Source organism: Esox lucius, chromosome 7 (genome assembly GCF_011004845.1).
Source record: "Esox lucius isolate fEsoLuc1 chromosome 7, fEsoLuc1.pri, whole genome shotgun sequence".
In the NCBI taxonomy this organism is placed as follows: Eukaryota; Metazoa; Chordata; class Actinopteri; order Esociformes; family Esocidae; genus Esox; species Esox lucius.
Window position 1 is genome coordinate 25,540,909 of NC_047575.1, and position 23,095 is coordinate 25,564,003.

At 46.1% G+C, this 23,095-nt stretch overlaps 1 protein-coding gene across 5 annotated transcripts in view; it reads left to right on the forward strand.

Moving 5' to 3' along the window:
- fnip1 (folliculin interacting protein 1) overlaps window positions 1-23,095 on the forward strand; it is a 37,100-nt gene that overhangs the window by 8,164 nt on the left and 5,841 nt on the right. For 2 of the 5 annotated variants that reach the window (XM_029120909.2, XM_029120904.2), the window contains exons 2-13: window positions 10,801-10,930; window positions 13,764-13,922; window positions 14,626-14,726; window positions 14,917-14,991; window positions 15,147-15,229; window positions 15,931-16,014; window positions 16,691-16,762; window positions 17,509-17,644; window positions 18,389-18,590; window positions 18,901-18,986; window positions 21,021-21,167; window positions 22,449-22,618. In XM_029120909.2, the coding sequence (XP_028976742.2) occupies window positions 10,801-10,930; window positions 13,764-13,922; window positions 14,626-14,726; window positions 14,917-14,991; window positions 15,147-15,229; window positions 15,931-16,014; window positions 16,691-16,762; window positions 17,509-17,644; window positions 18,389-18,590; window positions 18,901-18,986; window positions 21,021-21,167; window positions 22,449-22,618 (1,445 nt within the window). Of the gene's footprint in view, window positions 1-7,676; window positions 7,942-10,800; window positions 10,931-13,763; window positions 13,923-14,625; window positions 14,727-14,916; window positions 14,992-15,146; window positions 15,230-15,930; window positions 16,015-16,690; window positions 16,763-17,508; window positions 17,645-18,388; window positions 18,591-18,900; window positions 18,987-21,020; window positions 21,168-22,448; window positions 22,619-23,095 lie in introns of those variants that run through there. The other 3 variants (XM_029120906.2, XM_029120905.2, XM_029120907.2) reach the window with 3 other exon arrangements.

A 23,095-nucleotide genomic window follows, 5' to 3' on the forward strand; every position in this document is an offset into this window, starting at 1 on the left:
ACAGACAATGGTTTTTGGAAGTGTTCCTGAGCCCATTCAGTGATCTCCACTAAAGAAGCGTGTCTGTTTTTAATGCAGTGCCGTCTGAGGGCCCAAAGATCATGGCCATGCAATATTGTTTTTTGGCCTTGTCCCTTACGTAGAGATTTCCCCCCGGATTCTCTGAATCGTTTAATGATATTATGTATCGTAGATGATGAGATTCCCAAACTCTGCAATTTTATGGTGAGAAACTTTATTCTTAAATTGTTGCATTACTTGCCTGCATAGTCTTTCACAGAGTGGTGAACTCTTCCCCATCTTTTCTTCTGAAAGACCCATCCTCTCTGGGATGCTCTTTTTATACCAAATCATGTTACTGACCTGTTGCCAATTAACCTATTAGTTGTGAGATTTTCCCCCAGGTATTTTTATTTTTAGCATTACAGAACTTTCCAGTCTTTTGTTGCCCCTGTCCCAGCTTTTTTGAAACGTGTTGCTGGCATCAAATTCAAAATGTGAATATTTATTTCAAGAAACTATAACATTACTCAGTTCCAACATTTGATATGTTGTCTTTGTACTGTTTTCTATGGAATATAAGGGTAAAATGATTTCCACATCATTGCATTCTGTTTTTCTTTACATTTTACACAGCATCCCAACTTTTTTTGGAAACTGGTTGTATGTGTGTGTATATAGAGGAGCATCTAAAAAGATTAAAATATCTTGGAAAAGTTCAAATAAAAAAGTGACACCTTTTGTATATTCTAGATTCATTACACAGTAGGTGAACCATTTCAAGCCTTTTTTGTTTCACTCTTGATGATTACAGCTCATGGAAATCAAAAATCCACTATCTCAACATATTAGAATATAAAATGTACAATACAGAGATGTTGACCTGAGAAGAGCTCCAATCAACTAATAAACTCCCTGAGCCTTCAGTCTCTGTCGGGTTCAGGACACACCACCCCAACCATGGGGAACACTGCTGAATGAACCGTTGCCCAGAAGACACACGTTGACACCCTCCACGGGGAGGGTGAGCCACCGAAGGTCCTTGCCGAACGGGCTGGCTGTTCGCGAGTGCTGTATCAAAGCATATTGACTGGAAGGGAGAAGTGTGGTAGGAAAAGGTGCACAAGCAACAGGGATGACCGCAGCTTTGAGAGGATTGTCAAGCAAAGCCGATTCAGGAACTTGGGGGAGCTTCACAAGGAGTGGACTGAGGCTGGAGTCAGTGCATCAAGACCCACCATGCTCAGACATGTCCAGGAAATGGGCTGCAAGTGTCGCATTCCTAGTGTCAAGCCACTCCTGAAACAGAGATGATGTCAGAAGCGTCTTACCTGGGCAAAGGAGAAAAAGAACTGGACCATTGCTAGGTGGTCCAAAGTCCTCTCTTTAGATGAAAGTACATTTTGCATTTCCTTTGGAACTCAAGGTCCCAGAGTCTGGAGGAAGAGTGGAGAGACACAGAATCCAAGTTGCTTGAAGTCCAGTGTGAAGTTTCCACAGTCAGTGATGATTGGGTGCCATGTCATCTGCTGGTGTTGGTCCATTGTGTTTCATCAAGTCCAGAGTCAATGCAGCCTACCAGGAGATTTTAGAGCACTTCATGCTTCCATCAGTTATGAGTGAGGAACAGAAGCGTTCAATTTGCAATGGTTTCTTAATTAGAACCCTTCTGTTCTGCACTCAAAACCATCCTTTTCGAAAGAAAAAGGTGCAGTGGTCTCTTAATTTTTTCAATAAAAGAATGGTGCTGTTGATAGATAGCATGGGTTAATTCCACATATTTTTTCGAATATTATTCTCTTATATTTTTTAAACAATTTATTTTGTCATGCCTGTTAGCCTAGTTGTAGTTTACTGCTTAGGCTGTTGTAGTGAAACAGTTGACAGAAGTGATATAGGCTCAAGTTCCTTCTCTTGGCCCTCTGCACATAGTTTCAAAACAGGGTGTGTGTCATGTGAGAGATCATCAATCAGTGTCTCCTACAGTATCTCGTCAGCATGCTCCAGTCAGTCACGTGCTTAACAAGTAGCTGCCAGGTTAGGTGAGGGAAACTTAATGCTGGTTAGCTCCCAATGTCCTGTTTTTGCGTCCTTTGTCTTTAGAAGTGTTTTTTGGCTACTTTTTCAATGTATTTTTTTATTTGGATAGCATGTGTGGTGCATATTAGCATGCCAGCCACTTGTCTGTTAGACAGCTTGTCGACATGTTCTTACTATCAATGCTATTTTAAGTGGCCTGGAGAGTTCTCAGAACAGCAGGGTTCATGGTAAAGTACCCGTCTTCTCCTAGTGTACCGTCTTGGGAATTACTGGTAGAAGCCTGTCTGAAACTGGCTTATTGATTGGTCTATTTGTGTAGAATGTGGGCTATGACATTTTAAGTTGCGTGGCCTTATAGTAACTAGGCCTATTTTTGGAACTCTTCATGCTCTGTTACTTAGAAGTAAAGTCTGTTTCCTCAAAAAACAACACAAAAGCGTGTGTTTGAAGGGTGTACTTGGGGGTTGACATGTATTAGAAATACACTTTGTTTTATTTGGTTAAAACTGGTGAATGGTTAATTGGCCTAGGTACTAATTTGCTTTGATCATCAAACCACGTCTACAGTAAATACACATTTCATATTGAAATTTAATGTGTGAAGTGTCCCATGGTGACAGAAAGTCTCAATAAAATCTACAGTGAATCCCATTCAGTGTGTAGTCTTAGCATGGAACGAGATGTCTGTTTGCCTTACCAAATTATTGATACCCAAGGTAAAATGCTGTAAAAATGTAGCCTAATTGTTGTTTTTCTAATCTTAATTTTCTTTTCAAAAACATGCTTGCCTCACTTATTAGCACCCCTAGATCCATGATGTCCAGTTTCACTGGTGTATAGATAGGTGACATTCCTTTAACCACCCATCAACTTGGTTAAAGCTGGAGAACACACATTCAGTCCCGTAAAGGGTTGTTGAATTTCAGAATGCAATACACTCTATCTCCACTACTAGTAGGGTTGCACGATATTGGTAATAACTGACATTGCGATATTTTGTTTTTCTACGATATATATTGCAATATAAAAAAATAGAGGATGCCTTCAGAAAGAGCTTTGGCTATCAACCTGACAGTATGTATCCTTCATTCTTCCCCAGCCCCATCCTCTACAATAAAAATGTATGAAACTCATGAACATTTTTATATTTCAGAACAGGTTGCTAGGTAATAATATGTAACAGTAATAGTGTAGCAATAGCAACAGTAGTAAAATACAATGCGCAATTGGGCATAACTTACCAACTGCAAGATGCAGTCTGTGGCCAAAGCACTGCAATCTGGTCCACTTGTTCAGGTGCAGCCTTCACCATGTTCACGGCATTGTTTGTTGTAATACAGACTAGATGACTCTCATATAGGCCCCAATCAGCTAAAGCTTCTCTCATCCCTGTTGATGTTCTCACTTGTATGATCCTCTGGGAATAATGCAGTTTGCAAACAGTGACTTTTCAGGTGGAAGTCCTCATTAATAAAGTGTATGTAGGGCTTCGTTGTTGCTGTATAATATTCCACTTGTGACCGCTCTTTTTCAACTTGTGCCTTGCATTTCTTGTACAACTCTGGGATGGCAACTTGAGAAAAATAGTTGCGTGATGGCATTACATACCGCTTGTCAAGCTACCGGATAATGTTTTTAAAACCCTCTTTGGTTACCGTGTTAATTTGTACCATGTCTTTGGCGACGTGAAATGTTATTGAATCTGTGATTTCTCTATGCCGTTTGTAATGCTGGAAAATGCATCCGAAATAGATTTTTTGCTTTGGACGGCATTGAGATGCTTTGCACTAGTCATACGAAGATTTATGGTGCCGCCTTAAATGATCGAACAAATTGGTCGTGTTGTGGCAGTAGCACTCTCGACAAAGTACCTGTTTTTGGTCAACGTCATCCTGTCTGTAGCCGAAATATTTCCATGTAATTGCTGATGCATTTCTTTTTGCAACCAAATTCTCCATTTCGGTCTTTTGCCTGTACCTCGCTCATCATTTCATCACGCGTAAGCCGAGCCTGCATGTCAACTAAGTGCAGAAATGAACCGTGTTTAAAATAATAATAAAATGTGTATCCAATAACCCATAAATCTGAGAAAATTACCTTATATCAGACAGATATAATGCTGGTTTTCAATTTGAAAAAAATATATATTGTAGACTAAATCGTTCTGCGGTGACTATTGCGGATGCGTACATCGCAGTGTCTATGCTGAAACGATATATTGTGCAGCCCTAACTACTAGGGCAATAAATAAGAAATGTAAATCAACTGGAGCCGCCTGTGATCGACCTGCCTGGAAGATTTTTATTTTGACACCATGCATAGTGAGAAGGATGATTTAAGTGCCATGGTTCACACTTAGACAGTTACAAGTTGGTTATTAAAACTCTAATTTGATGCCACCTCCAACAAGGGTTGCCAGGAGAACGCCAGAACGCCTTTGATGTAATAAAACCACCAATGTGAGCAGGTGGAGTTTAATGGCCATTGAAACTTTAATTAGAACCACTTTTTTGTGTGGTTTGATAAAACTAAAAGTTAACTGGGATCCAAACACCAAAGGTGAATTAGATGTAAAAAGCACCATGGACATGCAGAAAATAACCTAATCCCCACTGTGAAGTGTTGAGGTGAAACTGTGATGTTTTGCTTCCAATGGCCCTGGGAACCTTGTCAGGATACATGCAGTTCTTGACTTGGGCCAGAACGGTCCCCAACGGCGTTCCGGTAATTCAAATTCTAGTCAGTGTTCCGTTTCCTTTTTTAGGCAGAAGAGCAAGTTTTATTGGAACAAGCCTTATTAACACATTTTGATGAACATAGCCTAATGTTCGATTTGGCAGTTCCTGCACTTATTTTATCCCAAGTCAAGCACTGGATACATGGTAACATGGACTCTATCAAGTACCAAGAGATTCTAGGCCAAAGCCTATCCCACCTCATCAAACATTATAAGCGATGACTTAGAGCTGTTATCGTGGCCAAGGGTGGTTGCACATAGTACTAAATGCACGGGTGTGGCATGTTCTTAAATAATAATTCAGTTCTGAAAAAAAAAAAAGATATCTAAAACAATTGTCACTCAATTTAAGCTTAGGTGCTTATGATTTATTTTGAGTATAAGATCAAGATGCATAAACCAACAGTGACATTTTTTCACAGCCTTTTATTCTATTTACCTAGTGTGCCGATTATTCTGGCAGGCACTGTATATGGTAAACCCCGGTACAGAGTGGCCACCGTATTGGCCCAAGTGACGTAAATGTGAAACAAATTCAAAATAAAGTTTCTGTAATTTGATCACACAGGTTTGCCCATTCATACTGTGTTTACCCACTGCATAAGCAGCAATAATCATTGTTACACATTGCATTTCCAGGCATGTGATGGAACCGATCCACTCACACACTTAATCACTAGGTTTTCTTTTTTACTGGTTTTCTCCAGCTTCCCTTTTCTATGAACAGTTGATTGAACTTGGTTGGCCTGGGAATGTGGATGTGATGTCATCCTCAAACTCATGTACCTTGTGACTCATGGATCATATGAGTGTGGAATGCAGAAGTGAATTATTACTGCAGAGAGAGGACCTGTCAGTGTGACTGTCCCACTGTTACATTAGTTAGTCCGTGGATAGAGGCACTGTTGTCATCTGCTTCTGTTGGAAGTGGTCAGTTTTGTACTATAAGGCCACTTGTGAGTTAGGATACATACTGAAATTGTTTTTTTATACAGACAATGCCCACACAATGACCATTTCATTAATAAGAACAGTATTCATAATACTCCTCAAGCACTTTCAATACCTTTGTTTACCTTTTCTCTCATGTACTGAACTAAATTATAAACGCAACACTTTTGTTCTTGCCCCCATTTATCATGAGCTGAACTCCAAGATCTAAGACTTTCTCTATGCACACCAAAAGCCTATTTCTCTCAAATATTGTTAACAAATCTGTCTAAATCTGTGTTAGTGAGCACTTCTCCTTTGCCGAGATAATCCATCCACCTCACAGGTGTGGCATATCAAGATGCTGATTAGACAACGTGATTATTGCACGTGTGACTTAGGCTGGCCACAATAAAAGGCCACTCTAAAATGTGCAGTTTCACTGTATTGGGGGGGGTCCCGGGGGGGTCCGAAAACCAGTCAGTATCCGGTGTGACCACCATTTGCCTCACGCAGTGCAGCACATCTCCTTCGCATAGAGTGAGGTGACACCTGTGAGGTGGATGGATTATCTCGGCAAAGGAGAAGTGCTCACTAACACAGATTTAGACAGATTTGTGAACAATATTTGAGAGAAATAGGCATTTTGTGTACATAGAGAAAGTCTTAGATCTTTGAGTTCAGGTCATGATAAATGGGGGGCTTAAACAAAAGTGTTGCTTTTATAATTTTGTTCCATGTATATGAAACTATGTTGCTTTACTGATATCAAGTTTGGATAAAATATCTATGTGGCTTTCATTATAAGAGAACACCCAATTGTAAAATGTAATTAACATTAGCCTAATTAAACCCATCATGTTCACACATTCTACTGTACTTTGAAGCTTGGTTGTTTTTGGCGCTTTGTGGGCTTGTGAGAGACACAGAAAAGACTGTGGAGGGGAGTCCTTACTCTGATGCCTCCTCCAGAGGGAGGGAGGGAGGGAGGGGTTTCACATGTCAGATGCTCAAACTGTTTCATCACACACTCTTTGTTGGGTGAGTGAGGTGATGCTCTTTCCCAGCAACTCAGAATTTTAGGAGTGTTATGTTGGCCACAAATCCAGTTGCTATATACAGCTCCGGAAACAATTTAGACCTCTGCACCCTTTTCTTTCCTTTCCAAAAACATTGAAAAGGAAAGTTTTGCGTGAGGAACAGAAGCGTTCAATTTGTTGGTCTCTTAATTTTAACCTTTTCTGTTCCTCAAGCAAAACCAGCCTTTTTTTTGATAGGAAAGAAAATCTTTATTTCTCTTAATTCTTTTCGGAGCTGTGTGTGTGTGTGTGTGTGTGTGTGTGTGTGTCGGTGTGTGTTTGAGTGTTTGCTTGGGTTTCCACGCGTGTTTGTTTGTGTCTCTGTGTGTGTGTGTGTGTGTGTGTGTGTGTATGCGCGCGTGCGTGTTTGAGCATGCGTGTGTTTGTATGTGTTTGAGCATGCGTGTGTGACTGTTGGATTGGAGAAGGAAAGAGGCTGAGCTGGTGTCCTCTTTCAACCACAAGAAAGATCTTCCAGCAAGCAGCATTCTGAAGCAGGGTTTCATTTTCAGTCTTTTATTATAGCCTGGGTCACCAGGATGCTGCACGGCCAGAGGCCCCCTGTGTGAATCACAAACGCCCCCCCACCATAGGGAGGAAACCCTTCACAGCTTAGCTTGGTTATTTATGTAACTCTTGGCTACACGCAGTAACACACACATTCAGAAAGGTACACACACGCATGCAAACATACACAAACACACACACACACACACACACTCTCTCTCTCTGTCTCTCTCTCTCTGTGCGACTCTCTCTTTGTGTGTCTCTGTTTCTCTCTGTTTCTAAAGTCACAACCACACAGTCTCCCAATGGCTTCAGTAGCTGTCTGTCTGGAGGGAGGGAGGGAGGGAGGGGGGGAGGGAGGGAAGGCTGTTTGAGGTCACAGCCTGGAGGACAGATGAAGTGAAGACCTCCAGTGGATGGCTCTGCCTGTCTCTTCAGTTTCAGAGGGGGACAAGACGCCCTCCCAGTGGGCAGCGGCAGTGCCAGGATGCCTTTGTCCAGGCGCTGTCCAGCACAGCGCAAAGATCACCTGACAGTCTCATGTTGTTGTGTGAATTTAGTTCAGCGCTATTCTTAGCCAGCACCGGGCGAGAGGACGAGGGAGAGGGCTGGGGAGAGAGAGGGAAATAGACGCGCAATGATGCCCAGGTACCTAGTAATGTTTAACCCAGGTTGTTGCTTGTCGGCAGTCTTTCTCCATTATTTGTTTCTGTGTTGTGTGATTCTGTTTGCGCTTTGACTGTGTGATTCGTATACCAAGACTGGATGTTTTTTCAGCCTCGGAGAGAGATACAGCTGTCCTGTGCTCGGATCTACTTGTCGTCTGTGTCGTTATACGGATCTTCACAATCACTGTGTTGGTGTAAATGTGTGGCTGCGTTATGTCATTTTAATGTGGTGGGGGTTAGTGTTCACAGTCACTGTGTTGGTGTAAATGTGTGGCTGCGTTATGTCATTTTAATGTGGTGGGGGTTAGTGTTCCTACGGCTTCAAGTTGCTTCTCTATTTGAAAACCAGTATTTACCGCCTTTGGTTCACAGGCTGTCTGTCATTTTTTCTGAGTTGATTGTGGCACTGCAAGGCTCTGGGTTACACAATGCTTCTTCTGTAGATTGCGGGCTCTTCTACCACAGGGCTCTGGCTGATGGACCTGAGTTCTGAAGAAATTGTTGTTTTTCTTGTGATCACAAAGGCTTGGTAAAGTAGTGCATTTCAAACAAACCTAAACAGGCATAATTTCAGAGATGTGTGTGTGTGTGTGTGTGGTTTGAGAGATGGCTACAAGGAAAGAGTCGCGGTGCTGTTTATCGGCCTTTTGTGTCGGCTGTTTTACAGGCAGAGTCTGAATTGAGGTCAATGCGGCTGTAACAGTAGTCATGTGCCACAGCTTTTATGAATGGCTCTGCTGATGGCTGGCTGTCACAGGGCCTGTTTCCTCATTTCTCCCGCCCTCCGTGTCCCTGGGTCAGCCATACAATGTTTTTTTCGACTCGTCTGCAGACTTGTGATGAGACAAGGAGACAATTTGGGTCAGTGATGTATGTTTACAGGCAGAACTTTTTTCTCCCCAAGTTTATATCGTCTGTTTTTTTTTTTTGTTTTCTTAGGCTGCATTGGATTGCTAACATTAGCTAGGCTTGGTTAGGCTGTGTGAATAGATCTCACTGCATCTGGCTGAGGGGAAGGGATGTGGTCTTTGAAGCTTTGACACTCTTTGCATTCCATATATTTAGTGCAGCAATATAACATCAATCTGGTTAAAACTCTAGGTCCTAGGAGGACAAGCTTTGTCTCTGTCAGTGGGTGAATATGAATAAGCTAATGGTTGTTCGCCATCCTTCAGTAAATGCCTCTTGCATGCTTCAGAGCTGACATCATTAATGACTTGTTTGGTGGGAAGTTGAGGTTTCTGAATCACCATCTCTACCGATGAAAGACATCACCATAACATGATGCTGCCATCACTCTGCTTAATTGCAAGGGTGGTGTTCTCCGGGAGATGAGCAGTGTTGACTTTGTGCTAGAGTGACTTTGTATTCCACATAACTTTTTCGCAAAATCCAAATGGGCGTGTGACTTTTTTTTTGTGATTTTCAACAATTACTCACCCTGGCCCACTTCCATAAAGCCCAGCGTTGTGAAGCACCCGGGTAAAAGGTGATATGAACCATTTCTCCCATCCTGGCCGGGCACCTCTGCAGTTCCTTCAAAGTTATTGTTGGCCTCTTGAAGGCTTCTCTCACCACCAGCCTCCTTGCTGAGTGGCTCAATTTCTGAGGACAGTGTAGATAGAGTTCTGACAGTTGTCGTAGTGCCAAATTATTTCAGTTTTAACTTGGTCTGGCAGATGTTCAAGTTTGGCCCATTTTATTTTTACAACCCTTATCCCAGACTTGTGGTTTGGATGTCAAGTCAAATGTTTTTGTCACATGATTCCTAACTGGTACAGAAACCCTTTTACAAAAAAGCATGAAAATTATGCTGTAGGGATAGAAAATAAATTTAAAAAATATTGTGATATGAGGGATACAGGGAATTTGAATTTATTTTACTACTTTGCTTTGCTCTCTGAAATGAGGAAGATCTTCTGGGCCTGCCCTGGAGTGCAAGGCTTCATACGGTTCACCTCATGGCAGTTCCTGGGTATAGTTGGTCGACAGTGACATGAAAGGAAATTGCATTCAGATCTTGAACAATCGATGAGTATTAGTGGGCGACGTGATTCCAGCAAATCGAACATCTTGAGATGAGCAATGGAGAATTAAAACGTCCTTTAGACCCGACTTGAGGCTCAAGAAGAACCGGCCTAATCCCTCTCACGCGGCCCAACTACCCCTCTAAGCGAATGGCTGATCCCTGCGGAATGTTTTGTCTTACTGTACGGACCGGTGTTTGGTAAACAGTGGGTTACACAACATGCCGGTATCTCGGGCCAGTACCCATCCCGGGCCCTGACGGACTACAGTGACACAGAGAACAAGAACGCCCAGGCTGTTCCATACACGCACCCCTAACCCCCCTCATCACTGTCCCCCCTATAAGCATCCATAAATAGATGTGTCCACGCCCTCCCTCCCTCGCTCGTGTCCCACGGACTGTGGAGGTATCCCAGGGCGTCAGTCTTTTATGGCCCTCTCCATGATGGAGGCCGGTGGGCGGGCTTGGCCTTCTCGGCTCCCCATTGGGCCGTCGCCCATGTCAGGGAAGGAATGGTAGCAATGGCACGACCGTTGGCACAGCTTGGCCCACCCACGCAAAGCGCTGACAGCTTCACAGAGCTCATTAACCCGCTGTCGATCCGTCACTGTCGTAGGGTTTTGGTGTAGTTAACCCGTCCACTCTCGTTTTGATGGCCTTTTACCCAGTTCTTCTACAACTGGAGGTGCACTTTTGGGAGCCTGAGAGTTTGGGGGAAAGCTCTGCACTCACTGCTAGTAGTGCCAGAATGGTTGTATCCTTCATGATTGTGTCCTCTTCTGTCCCCTCCATCTCTCTCTCACTCTCCAGCTGGTCATCCCCACAGCTGGACCCTAGCCAGATCCGACTGATAGTTTACCAGGACTGTGAGCGACGGGGGAGAAATGTCCTTTTCGACTCCAGTGCCAAAAAGAGGAGTGTGGAGGAAGCCCCTACCTCGGTGAGTGACTCTTGGGTGAGGGACATGGAGGGGGTGAGGGGGGGCGGGGGTCGGCGATGTGTCTGTACAACATAATGAGGGGGAAATGACAAATGCTGTCTTAAGCTCCTCCTGCGACTATATTAGAAATGGCTTGACTGGTTTGAGCTGGAGCTCTTATCTCCAATAATAATAGCATCAGCTGACACTGGCCACCAGTGTGTAAGCATTCTGTCAGGCTCACATGACAGCAGCCTTTCTGTCAGACTGACTGACTATCTCATGTCTTCTGCCTGTTTGTCATTGCGCTCTCATGGCTTGCTGCAATGCATTGTGTTGTTGACAACGCCCCAACCACTTGACCTGCATTGCCCCTGTGTTGAAATAGAACTTGTATGTGTACTTTAACAACCTGTTCTAAATCATTGTTTTAACGGTTACTTTTTTATGCACAGGTGCCAACAATTGTCTAGGCTTTAATTGAAGTGTGAGCATTCGCTATGTCTTTAATTCTGCTGCGGGGTTACTCTTTACTCAGCTTCTGTGTGACTCCTGTCACATGATGCTGCATTGGCCTGAGGATGTTGTTTCTGTCTGGGGGGGGCACTATACCGAGGTAGGGGGATGGATAAGGAGAGAGAGAAATCAACAAGGAAGTGCACGATGCAGAGAGACAGGATGCAGAGAGACAGGATGCAGAGAGACAGGATGCAGAGAGACAGGATGCAGAGAGAGTGATAGACACTAAGCATGTGAGAGTGAGACTGTGAGAGAGACATTGGGCATATGAGAGACAGACACGGGGCGTGTGAGAGAGAGAGAGAGAGAGAGACACGGGGCGTGTGAGAGAGAGACACGGGGCGTGTGAGAGAGACACGGGGTGTGTGAGAGAGAGAGAGAGAGAGAGAGAGACACTGGGCGCGTGAGAGAGAGAGACACGGGGCGTGTGAGAGAGAGAGAGAGACACTAAGCATGTTAGAGTGAGACTGTGAGAAAGACATTGGGCATATGAGAGACAGACACGGGGCGTGTGAGAGAGAGAGAGAGAGAGAGAGAGAGAGACACTAGGCGCGTGAGAGAGAGAGACACTGGGCGCGTGAGAGAGAGAGAGAGAGACATGGGGCGTATGAGAGAGAGAGAGAGACACTAGGCGCGTGAGAGAGAGAGACACGGGGCGTGTGAGAGAGAGAGAGAGAGAGAGAGAGACACTGGGCGCGTGAGAGAGAGAGACACGGGGCGTGTGAGAGAGAGAGAGAGAGACACTAAGCACGTTAGAGTGAGACTGTGAGAGAGACATTGGGCATATGAGAGACAGACACGGGGCGTGTGAGAGAGAGAGAGAGAGACACTGGGCGCGTGAGAGAGAGAGACACTGGGCGCGTGAGAGAGAGAGAGCGACATGGGGCGTGTGAGAGAGAGAGAGAGAGAGAGAGACACTAGGCGCGTGAGAGAGAGAGAGACACTAAGCATGTGAGAGTGAGACTGTGAGAGAGACATTGGGCATATGAGAAAGACAGACACGGGGTGTGTGAGAGAGAGAGAGAGAGAGAGAGACACTGGGCGTGTGAGAGAGCGAGACTAGGCGCTTGAGAGAGACCAAGGGGAGGGGGGAGGGTGGAGGGCGGTGGGTGAGTCAGGGGGGGAGGGAGGGAGGGCCGGGGGGGGTTGTAGTTCCAGCTCACGAGTTCCTGAGGAAGTCATATGACAGGCACTCACATGTTCCAGTCTTTGTGTACTCTATCAGGGCACCGTGAGACATTTGTTTGATGTGAGCCATTACCAAAGCAACGCACGCAGTCCGCCAAAGCATTCCAGTGCAATAGGGTGCCATTCTCTGCAGACAAGTAGATTAGCAGATTAGAGTTTAGTTATCATTTTTCTGTATTTGTATTTATACCTGCTTTTTATATTATTCAACTCTTCAATTGGTTTTTGCATAGAAGTACAGGATGAAGAGGCTTGAAGTTTGTTTTAATTTGTTTATGTCAGTTATCATTTTCTTTCTTCAAATTGGATCAGTTCTCTGTGTTTTAAGCAATGTGGGCCTATTGGGTACAACAACATAAGTGTTTCTGACAGGTTCTGAGCCAGAGAAAAAAAAATATTTTAGGGACATAAAGTAAAACAAACATCAAGCCTCCTTATCTTGTATTTGCTAATTATTTCTGGCATGAGCAACCAGCTCTGACTTCCTTCAAAATTCACATGAGACACACATTAAGAGTATCTGCACTTGGGTAGATAGGGACAAATGACTGATTTCTAGAATGTCACAGTATCCCTTTAACAGAACTATATTAATTGATTAAGGATTTCTGGAATGTCACAGTATCCCTTTAACAGAACTATATTAATTGATTAAGGATTTCTGGAATGTTACAGTATCCCTTTAACAGAACTATATTTTGGTTGCTATACTGTCAGCGCCGTATTCCTTGTGTGTGTATGTCTCACAGTACTGTTGGACAATGAATATGAATGTGCCTTCTGTGCTAAAAATGGGTGTGGTTGGAGGTAGGTTGGAACTCCCAAGCTAGGACCAGGAACATCTACATTTATGATGGTCTTATTTGACGTCTGCTATGGTCTTATTTGACGTCTGCTATGGTCTTATTTGACGTCTGCTATGGTCTTATTTGACGTCTGCTATGGTCTTATTTGACGTCTGCTATGGTCTTATTTGACGTCTGCTATGGTCTTATTTGACGTCTGCTATGGTCTTATTTGACGTCTGCTATGGTCTTATTTGACGTCTGCTATGGTCTTATTTGACGTCTGCTATGGTCTTATTTGACGTCTGCTATGGTCTTATTTGACGTCTGCTATGGTCTTATTAGTGGCTTGTTCTCCACAGCAGAAGATGTGCAGTAGTGAGGCCCAGGTCAAGATGTTTGGGAAGTGCTGTCAGCTCAGGCCTACAGGGGGCAGCTCCAGCTCTTTGGACAGCTCATCCTCCTGCGCCTCAGAGCCCCGGGAACCCAAAGAAACCAGGGAACTGGGTCTGCGCTTCCAGGTGAGAACCATGTCGGCCACTTGGAGAGGCCTGGTTTTGAATGGCCTCGGCTTCCAGACATCACATCATTTTCGAGAGCCTTGATAATGTGCTGATGGCCAGTGGCTTCTTGGCTCTGAGTAAATTATTTTTCAAAAGCTTTTACAGGTCTCTTTTACAATTGAGCCTGTTACAGATAGGAGATTATTAAAAAACTATTCAAAGAAAAAAGATATCCTAATTAAAGAAATAAATGTAAGTGCAATTGTTTTGGAATAAAATGCACAGTTTTCCTATATTTTTCAGCATAAAATGTATCTGATGACCTTTGCTGTTTATTTTTTAAAGTGTTTTTGGCTAATCTTTATCAAGTGTGTCAATCATTCTTGCTGACACTACCAACCCACACCTATGACTTCGATAACCTCCACTTTTAAGCCTCTTCTGCCAGTAACTTCCATAGGCTTTCATACCGAATGGGAGATGAGCTTAGAGGCTAGGACATGTTCAGTATTACAGTAGATGAGTGCTCCCGTGAATTTCTGTAGTTAAAGGTCCCTCTCACTCACCGCAGGGACGGATGGGCCAAAGATCATTGAAGCATGACACTGAACTCTGTGTCATGATAAGAAATATCTTCAACCCTCTTTTCTGTTCTACTTTGGAGAGTGTCTTTAAATAACACACTTGTTTCATTCTCTCCTCTTCCTCTCTCATATCTCAGGGTTCGCGGTGTTCCTCTGATGCCAATATGTTAGGGGAGATGATGTTTGGCTCCGTTGCCATGAGCTACAAGGGCTCCACACTCAAGATCCACCAGATACGGTGAGATCCTGTGACCGAGGGCGCTGGGGCTGGAGGGGCTGGAGGGGCGGCGGTTGGGTTGAGGGGTCGTGTCGCCTATGGATATGTAGACTGGAGCTGTCCTGACGGATTGCCATTATGACACACCAGAGCAGCCGGGAGCACTTCTCATCAGGCCTTTGTTCTCTGGTCGTTCCCTGTCTGTCCACAGGTCGCCCCCTCAGCTCATGCTTAGTAAAGTGTTTACGGCCCGAACCGGGAGCAGTGTCTACGGCAGCCTTAACACGTAAGCCCAGCTGTCACACCCCTCTGTCCCCATCTTTTGCTCTCTCTCTTACTCTCTTCCTTTCTCACTTTTTGTGTGTGTCTCGTTACCCGCTATGTCTCAGTCGATCGCCTCGTAACATTTGACCCGGTGTTGTGACTGTGTGCTCCTGATAGACTTCAAGACAGCCTGGAGTTCATCGGTCAGGAACCCAACACCCTGAGGCCTGATCAGAACACCAGTGTCCTGGGGAATATAGGTAACTATTTGACTGGAGGATCCGAATGAGTAACAGCGAACCGGGTTTCACATACAGTACAGGAAGTGAATGGAAACAGATCGTTCATATCAACTCCTTAGTGGGTTTTGGGTATTTCCCTTGTTGTGGAACATGAGTTGGTTTAGCTTCCGTGTATCTTATCTTGGTTTGCTCTTTATTTTCCACGCAATGTACTTTGAAGAACCTTGACCATCTCTTTTCTTAGTTCTTACATGTGAGTTAACTTACTGAACCTGTGTTCTCTGTATCCTCTAGGCAAACTGTATATGTTTCTATCTCTCTAACACCCATTTCAGAACAGTTTTAAACAAGCTGAGTTGAATTAAAGCCTGTGTCTCCAGTGCAGAGATTTATGACGCAGACGCAGATTCTTTGGCAAATTCATCTCTTGTTTTTGCGGCCTTTTGTTTCCATTTCATCCCCACAGAAAATACACTCTACAATTTCAGTTTCTGAAAAGCATTTAGCTATGAGGTATTTTCTGTGCTGGATCCCAGTTCACCGGACTTGACTCCTCTGAGGGGAAAACCTAACATTTCGGACCATGGGGTCCCAGACTGCTTCAGGTCGGCCCTCTCTGTGTCAAGCTGCGGTTGGTGTGTTATTGTCTGCGTTACTACTAACCGTGGTTCCTGTCTCCTTGTTGTTGTCTCCTCTCCTTGTCCTTTTGTGCTGCGCAGGTTTCTCTCAGCTCTGCAGCCCGCGCCGGGCCTTCTCTGAGCAGGGCCCCCTCCGTCTCATCAAGAGTGCCTCTTTCTTTTCAGGTTTGCAGTGATGCTTGTTTGCGGTTGCATGCGTGTGGTCATATACGCTGCATGTGTCTGCGAGTGTACCCACGGGCATGCTCAGTATCTGCCCCCCACCCCCACTCCCATCACACCTTCCCCTACCCCAACCTCCTGGGCCCTCCTCTTTTCCCTCTCATAACCTCAGAATCCTTGTGTTAATGGGGTGGTGGGTGGTGATTTCCGTATAAATAGCCTACCAGCGACCCCCTGAAAGCCTCAGCTCGGTGGCCCAGCATGCGGCTCTCCAGTTATGCGTCAGTGGAATGCTGGGAAAGGGATTGGGCGGGGGCACGTCGCTGTGAGGCTCACGTCAATTTGAATGTAAATCACGTCACTGGGACGACACCAAACGGTCGCCTTGGCCGCGCACGCAAACGGTCGGTTTCTGCACTCGCGAGGTGTGGCGTGAAAACCTGCTGCGTTAGTGAGGACGTGCGTGCGTCGGGGTACACCTCCGGTGCTGCGGGCGCCTCCCAGAGGGGCCCTGCTTGTGTTTGCTGGTGTGTAATCATTGGTAGTCGTGGTAACTCCACTAGATAGCGGTGGTGGGGAAATCACTGGGAGTCCTCCCTGCTTGTTCACTGTTACTGAGGCCGGTCTGGCTGGCCCGTTTCTCAATGTCTCTCCTCCCTCTCTCTCTCCCCCACCACAGGCCACAGTAACCCCATGGACATGCCGAGCCGGAGCCTGTACGACGAGAGAGACAGCGGCATTGCCAGATCAGGTAATGGCTTTAACTAAATCCCGGATTGGCCTCGTTGGGCACCCTGACACTAGGAGGTGATGCGACTAAGATGTTCCCAGCATCTTATTCCCTCCTCTGTGGGCCTGGGTCAGATGTAGTTCAGTGCGTTGTTGCCATTCGCTCCACTCCTCTTTAATGAAGGCGTTTGGGGAGCACGTTAACGACCACCTATTTGCATTCATTGACCCCGCTGACCCCACATACAGCAGCGAAGGGGAGAGGGAGGGTCTGGAAGCTGAGCCGTAGCCCTGGCATCCCCGGCATGTGGGCGATCTCACTTTCTGTTGAACGCCCCCGTGTCACGCGCTTCAACACAGCGCTTCCCAAAACCTGTTACGAGTAAACCACGTTCTAATTTGGTCTCCCCATTCCCCCGCGCTTCCAAACTTACCCACACAACTCAGTGGCCCACACACGCCAAGCGGCCTCCTGCTGATTTCTGCCGACACCCCCCCACTGGAGGCAGGGCTCCTGGTGTTGGGCCAGCGGACCGTCATGTGGCTCTGGCATTGGATGTCTCCGTCATGCTGTAATAAGGAGCGCTGTGGGAAGCTGAACTAAGCCAGTGTGGACGTGTGCTATGTGAGTTTGCCCTGTCCCGCGCATGAGTAACCTCTCCAGGCTGACTCACCCCCCCCCCCCTCCCCCCCCCTTCTCTCCCTCGGCTAGTCCTCTCTTTTTGCTCCGCGCACTTCAACTGTTCTGTCTGTCTCCTGCCTCCACAGCGTCCCTGAGCAGCCTGTTGATCACGCCGTTCCCGTCCCCGGGCTCCTCCCTCACCTCCAGCCAGGCCAGTAGCTACCAGAGACGCTGGCTCCGCAGCCAGACCACCAGCCTGGAGAACGGGGTCTTTCCAAGATGGTGAGAGATGACCCCCGCCCCCCCCTCCTCACGACCCGTTAGCGCCTCTTGAACCCCCATGTGAAGTTGCGCTCCCCAGGGACTTCCTCAGATTCCAGCATGGATACCGCCGTAGACAAATGACAGGAGGGTCGTTATGCTGTTTGGGCCCTGACTGCTCTGTGCACCCTTAACTACGTATCAGTTACAGGACACAGCTCACAATGCCATTTATCCTCGTAGAGGACCAGTCTTCCCTAAACTGAAAGACCGGAGAAATGCATGGTAGGAAAATTGCTAAAATCAGATGTAAATCCGTAATGGCCTGAGCATTGTCAAACTCATACCTTTCTTGAGCAGAGCAGCCAACTGTGCTCTTTGTTTGTGTAGTAGGAGCATGACGATGGCATTTTGGATGTAGATCAACACTTTGGATTTCTTTCAGGTTTACTTCTTGCTTGTTGTTACCCGTAGAAAGGCTTGCCATGACCTCACTGTTTGTTCTGGGAAATTGTACCTGTTGAAGTGTATCACTTACTCCTGGTTTTCCATCTGAACTCATATAGCGAGTGTCTTCCCCTTCAGAAATAGAGTCTCTAGGGTTTCTCTGTCCTTGTTGGAGCTCTTATACCATCATAGTGACAGGGTCATCAGTATCTTGTTCTTTTTCCTTTGACCTCTTAAGAATCCTGGTGTCATCTACTGCAAAGTCACTTTGTCTTGGCGTCCCCGTATTAATAAGACAGATGTCTGGTGTTCCCCCAGGTCTGTTGAAGAGAGCTTCAACATGTCTGACGAGAGTGGTGCCCCCAGCCTGGGCGTGACCAGGAAGAAGAAGATAGCCATTGGCGTCATCTTCCTCCTCTCCCAGGACGAAGAGGAAAACAGCAAGTTTCAAGAATTCTTCTTCTCCCACTTCCCCCTCTTTGAGAGCCACATGAACAAACTAAAAAGTGCCATTGAACAGGTGAGAAGCTTGGCACATGGATGTAGTGGGTGTTAAATAATGTTCCAGAGTCTCCTCTAGAGAATGTATGGGGGGTAATCATTCAAACCCAGGCGTTTCTGCTGTTTAAAACATACAATGTACGTGAGCCTCATAGGGAAATGTCAAAACCGTATTGGGTCTCTGCTCCTGCGGTGGATATCTTCTGGTGGCTGTCTGTCCGTGTGGCGTGATCTCGGGTGGTGGGGGGGGGTCCCCGGGAGCCCCCTCCTCCCCCACGTCTCCCCCCACCGCCCCCCTCCTCTGACATGCTTCTGTTCTCGTTTCAAAGGCCATGAAGATGAGCCGGCGTTCCGCAGACGCCAGTCAACGGGCTCTGGCTTATAGCCGCATGGTCGACGGCCTCAGCGAATTCAGGTGAGTCGCCGCGGCCTTCCTGAGCTTGCCAAGACTAACCACGCTGAGGATGCGGCCACTGCCAATCCCATAGCCTGTTTTCCAGGAAGCACGGGCGGGCTGGAGCGATGGCTCATTACCATAGACAGTTTGGCATGTATGTCACATAAAAGGAATCATTAATCCAGTTAACAGTCAGTGACGTATATGCCCTCTGACCTTCCTAATCAAGGCCAGTGTCTACCAAGGGTGTTCTCTCAGGACCAATCACAGTAAGCTTGTTAATGATCTGCCCTGCCATCGGAGAGCGGTCATGCTGTCCCTACCTGCCCTATCCACTCTCGTACATCTGGGATGTCGTGACCCCTGTGTCCCCTCTGCTCCCAGCGGCATGCTGGGAAAACCGCCTGCTGCATAGCCACGAAGGTGTGTGGCCACAGGCTTCCTTGCCTGAATGCCTCCCATCGCTGCAGTCATATGCCTGCCGTGATACCGCCACGGCAACCTGAGACCCAGCTGAGGAAACACTATCCCCCTCAGGCCGCCTCTGGTCAATAACAAGTCAGAGCTGCCGTCAGCAGGAAGGATTATTGCACTGTGGAAAAGCACATTTTAAATATCTTACCTTTAACCTCTGAATGTGAATCCGCTGAGTTTTCTATCTGTGTTCTGACCATCAGGCCTCTGAGGCTATGGAACATAAGGGCGCAGAGTGGAAGTAATGCAACTCAGTGACGCGGCCGGGCGCAGGTTGACGCGCTGTCTGATGTCACACAAACCCATAGTCACGGAGGCCGATGTCAACTAGTGGGATGGGCGCACACCCCCCCGACTTGTCTGGCTTTCGGTGTGACCACCACAGGCTTTCAGTCAGAGCTGGGTTCATCAAGGAAAGCCCCCAGCTGGGGAGGGGTGGGATTTCTGTAGCCCGGGGCTGGATGGGTCTGCATGAGGTTGGTTTAAATGGCCATCCCCTTATTGATCTGATCGCGCCTGGCCACAGCCGCCGAACAAACATGAGCTTACCGCCCCTCAAAGGCTGTTGAACAACGGTGCGTTAACACGCAGCCCTCCTCAGGTCTCTTCGTTCATCGATTTTGGTGATATGTACTGCCCCCAGAATCTGCATTGAGGTCATGGGGAATGAATGAAGTCTAAACTTAGCAGTCGTTTTATAAATGTCCAATGGGCTTGACGTCCATCGCTGCCTTTAAAGTTCACCTGGACAGCTGGGCAGCTTGCCTCCCCACACCATGGGAAAAACCTGTCACAGTCCACGCCAAAGGCTTTTAATAGGTTACTACATACTTACTACAAGAAGTGTTGCTGGTTTGAACTTTACCAAAATAATGTAGAGTTGTGTGTGTTAAATACTAACTTCATGAGGGGAGAGGAGTTGAAGGGAATCTTCTGTTTGCCTTGTCAGGTAAATGTTTTTGTTTCACATTTCAGTCATTTAGCAGACACTCTTATTCGACTTAAAGGCACGCTAACTTACCTAAACGCTTAAACTGGGTTACTGCCTTGCTGAAGATGTCTGCTTAGAGATTTGAACCAGTTACTATCGGCAACCCAAGTTAGAACCAGAATAAGAACAAGGAGCAGGTTAGAGCTGATCCCAACAGGAGAAGCTGTTTGGCTCTGTTGGTAAGGCAACCTGAGCCCTTGGCATTCAAGTGGGGTTATTGGTGTTTATCTTTAGTGAGCTCCTGTCAGGGAAAAACCTTGTAGAAGTCATTCATCAATCTTCTCAATTCCTGTCATATTTTGCCCATAACCTATAGCTCCTATTCCTTAGCTATATTACTTAGTTTTCCTCCAGCAAACATCTGGGCTCTGAAACTGTCATTCCTCCCGATAATTCCACACATTCCTTCATCCTCAGAGGTTCCCTGAACTCTGTGTAAAGCTCTGGACAGCTGCCCGCTGTGGAATTTCCAGACACTGAATTGCCTCAGAGAGAGGGTCTCCCTTGTTAGCAGTCCTGGACGGAGAACTGTGGCCCTCTTGTTTACCCCGAGACAATGACGGCTTGTGTTTGTCCCCCCCCCCCAGGACGACCATCGTCAACCTTTACACCATGCCCCGTGTGGCTGAGCCCGTTTGGCTCACCATGATGTCTGGAGCCCACGAGAAGAACCTGCTCTGTGGACAGTTCATGAAGGAGCTTGCCCTGCTTATAGAACAGGCTTCAAAGAACCAGTTGAGTGCTCCAGTCTGTCTGTCTATGTCTGTCTATGTCTGTCTATGTCTGTCTATGTCTGTCTATGTCTGTCTATGTCTGTCTATGTCTGTCTATGTCTGTCTATGTCTGTCTATGTCTAGCTTGGTATTGGTATTGTTAATGGTATAAAACCTAGTTGAATGATCTGTTCATGTATCAATGGGTAGCAAAACATCCATATCACTCCTTCAATGTACCACCCACTACAATGAGAAGCACTAGTAACAGCAAGCTAATAGTTTTAACTGAGGTACTTGTTTTCAGAAATCCTTTTATTGAAAGCCTATACATATGCCTGTTAATCTGGAACAACTCTACTGGGATTAACTTGTTGATGTCAGCGTAGTCTAAACCTACAGCTCTTGTAACTCAGTCGTGGTAATCTGCAAGGAAGCTGATCTTGCTGGCTGTTTATCACAGGCGAGTTAAGGGTTGTTTTGGAGAGTTTGGATGCAGATATCTGTATGTTTATACAGTTCGGACAGACATACAAGCAGTCCTGGCAGTCCCTGTCCAAAGTCCACCTGGTCGCGTTGGTATTTTTGTCTAACACTCGCCTATAAAAAGCCAATTGGCATTTAAACTTTCTCTGGAGGATCTGACCTTTGGAATCTTATATAACTGCTGTCATTTTGAAAGCTCAGTTATGAAATCCAACTAAAATCCAACTAACATTTACATTTTCACCCACTGGTTATCTGAACGTTTGAATAGCTTGGTGAAGGATTTGTTCTTAAAAGGTCCTGTAGTCTTATAATACTCACCTGTCACAGCCCGAACAGGACTTGCCACCCCACAGAGCACGACTCCCATCTAAGTTTCTTCCTAGGTTCTGTGCGACTACGGTTCGACATCCTGTTTCACTCTGGGAGGTTGTAGGAACTTGATGGTTTGAAATACGGCTTCTAAATATGACTTAATGCCAGTAATTGGATTTGTAGAAACAAATGCCTGCTAAAAACCTTTTGCTTATCATCTTTTGGCCTTGAAGCCATCTAGGAAACATTAGGCAAATTGCTGGCGTGAACTGCCGTTGGGGAAGTGACAGATCAGACAGAGTGAAAGCGGAAGACAGAACTGAATCCCAAATGGTGACTTGTTCCCTGTGTAGTGCACTACTTTTTCCCTGTGTAGAGCCTTATGATCCCTTTTCAAAGTAGTGAACTAAGTAGGGAAAAGGCTACCATTTGGAACCTAACCGGTCTGTGAACTGAAGGCACCTGACCTGGCTCTCTCTCTCTCTCTTCCTCTTATGCCAGGTTTCTCCCTGCCCTCCTCACAGCCGTCCTCACCAACCACCTGGCCTGGGTGCCCACCGTAATGCCCAATGGACAGCCGCCCATCAAGATCTTCCTGGAGAAACACTCGTCGCAGAGTGTGGACAAGCTGGCCAAGACCCACCCCTACAACCCTCTGTGGGCCCAGCTGGGTACGGACGGGCTGGGGACAGAGCTGAATTAGGAGCTCTGTGTAGATGATGTGGCACGATGCCGAAACTAGTACCTGAAACTTTTCAGACCAGGCAGAAGGGGCTGGATTGCCATGCAAAGTCATTTCAAATGTTTCAAAAAGAATTGCCATTTAAAAAAAATAGCACATTGCACAGAATTTTACAGAATGGTTCCTGGTCTGTAAGAAACTGGTGTCTAGTACCCCAGCTCTGCTCACAGGCCTGAATAATGTTCCAGCAAGCTCAGAGTGTTTGTTATAGATGTCTTCAAGCTGTTGATGGTATACAGATGTTCACTGTAAATATAGTCTCTGTTAGTCAACTATCAAATGATTCTCCCTTAGCAGTAACTGCAGGTAAATGGCCAAATATGAATGTGTTAATATTGGGGAAACACCCAGGACGAACTAGAACATCTTATATGCATGTTTGTATATATTTGCAAGTTGTCTGGAA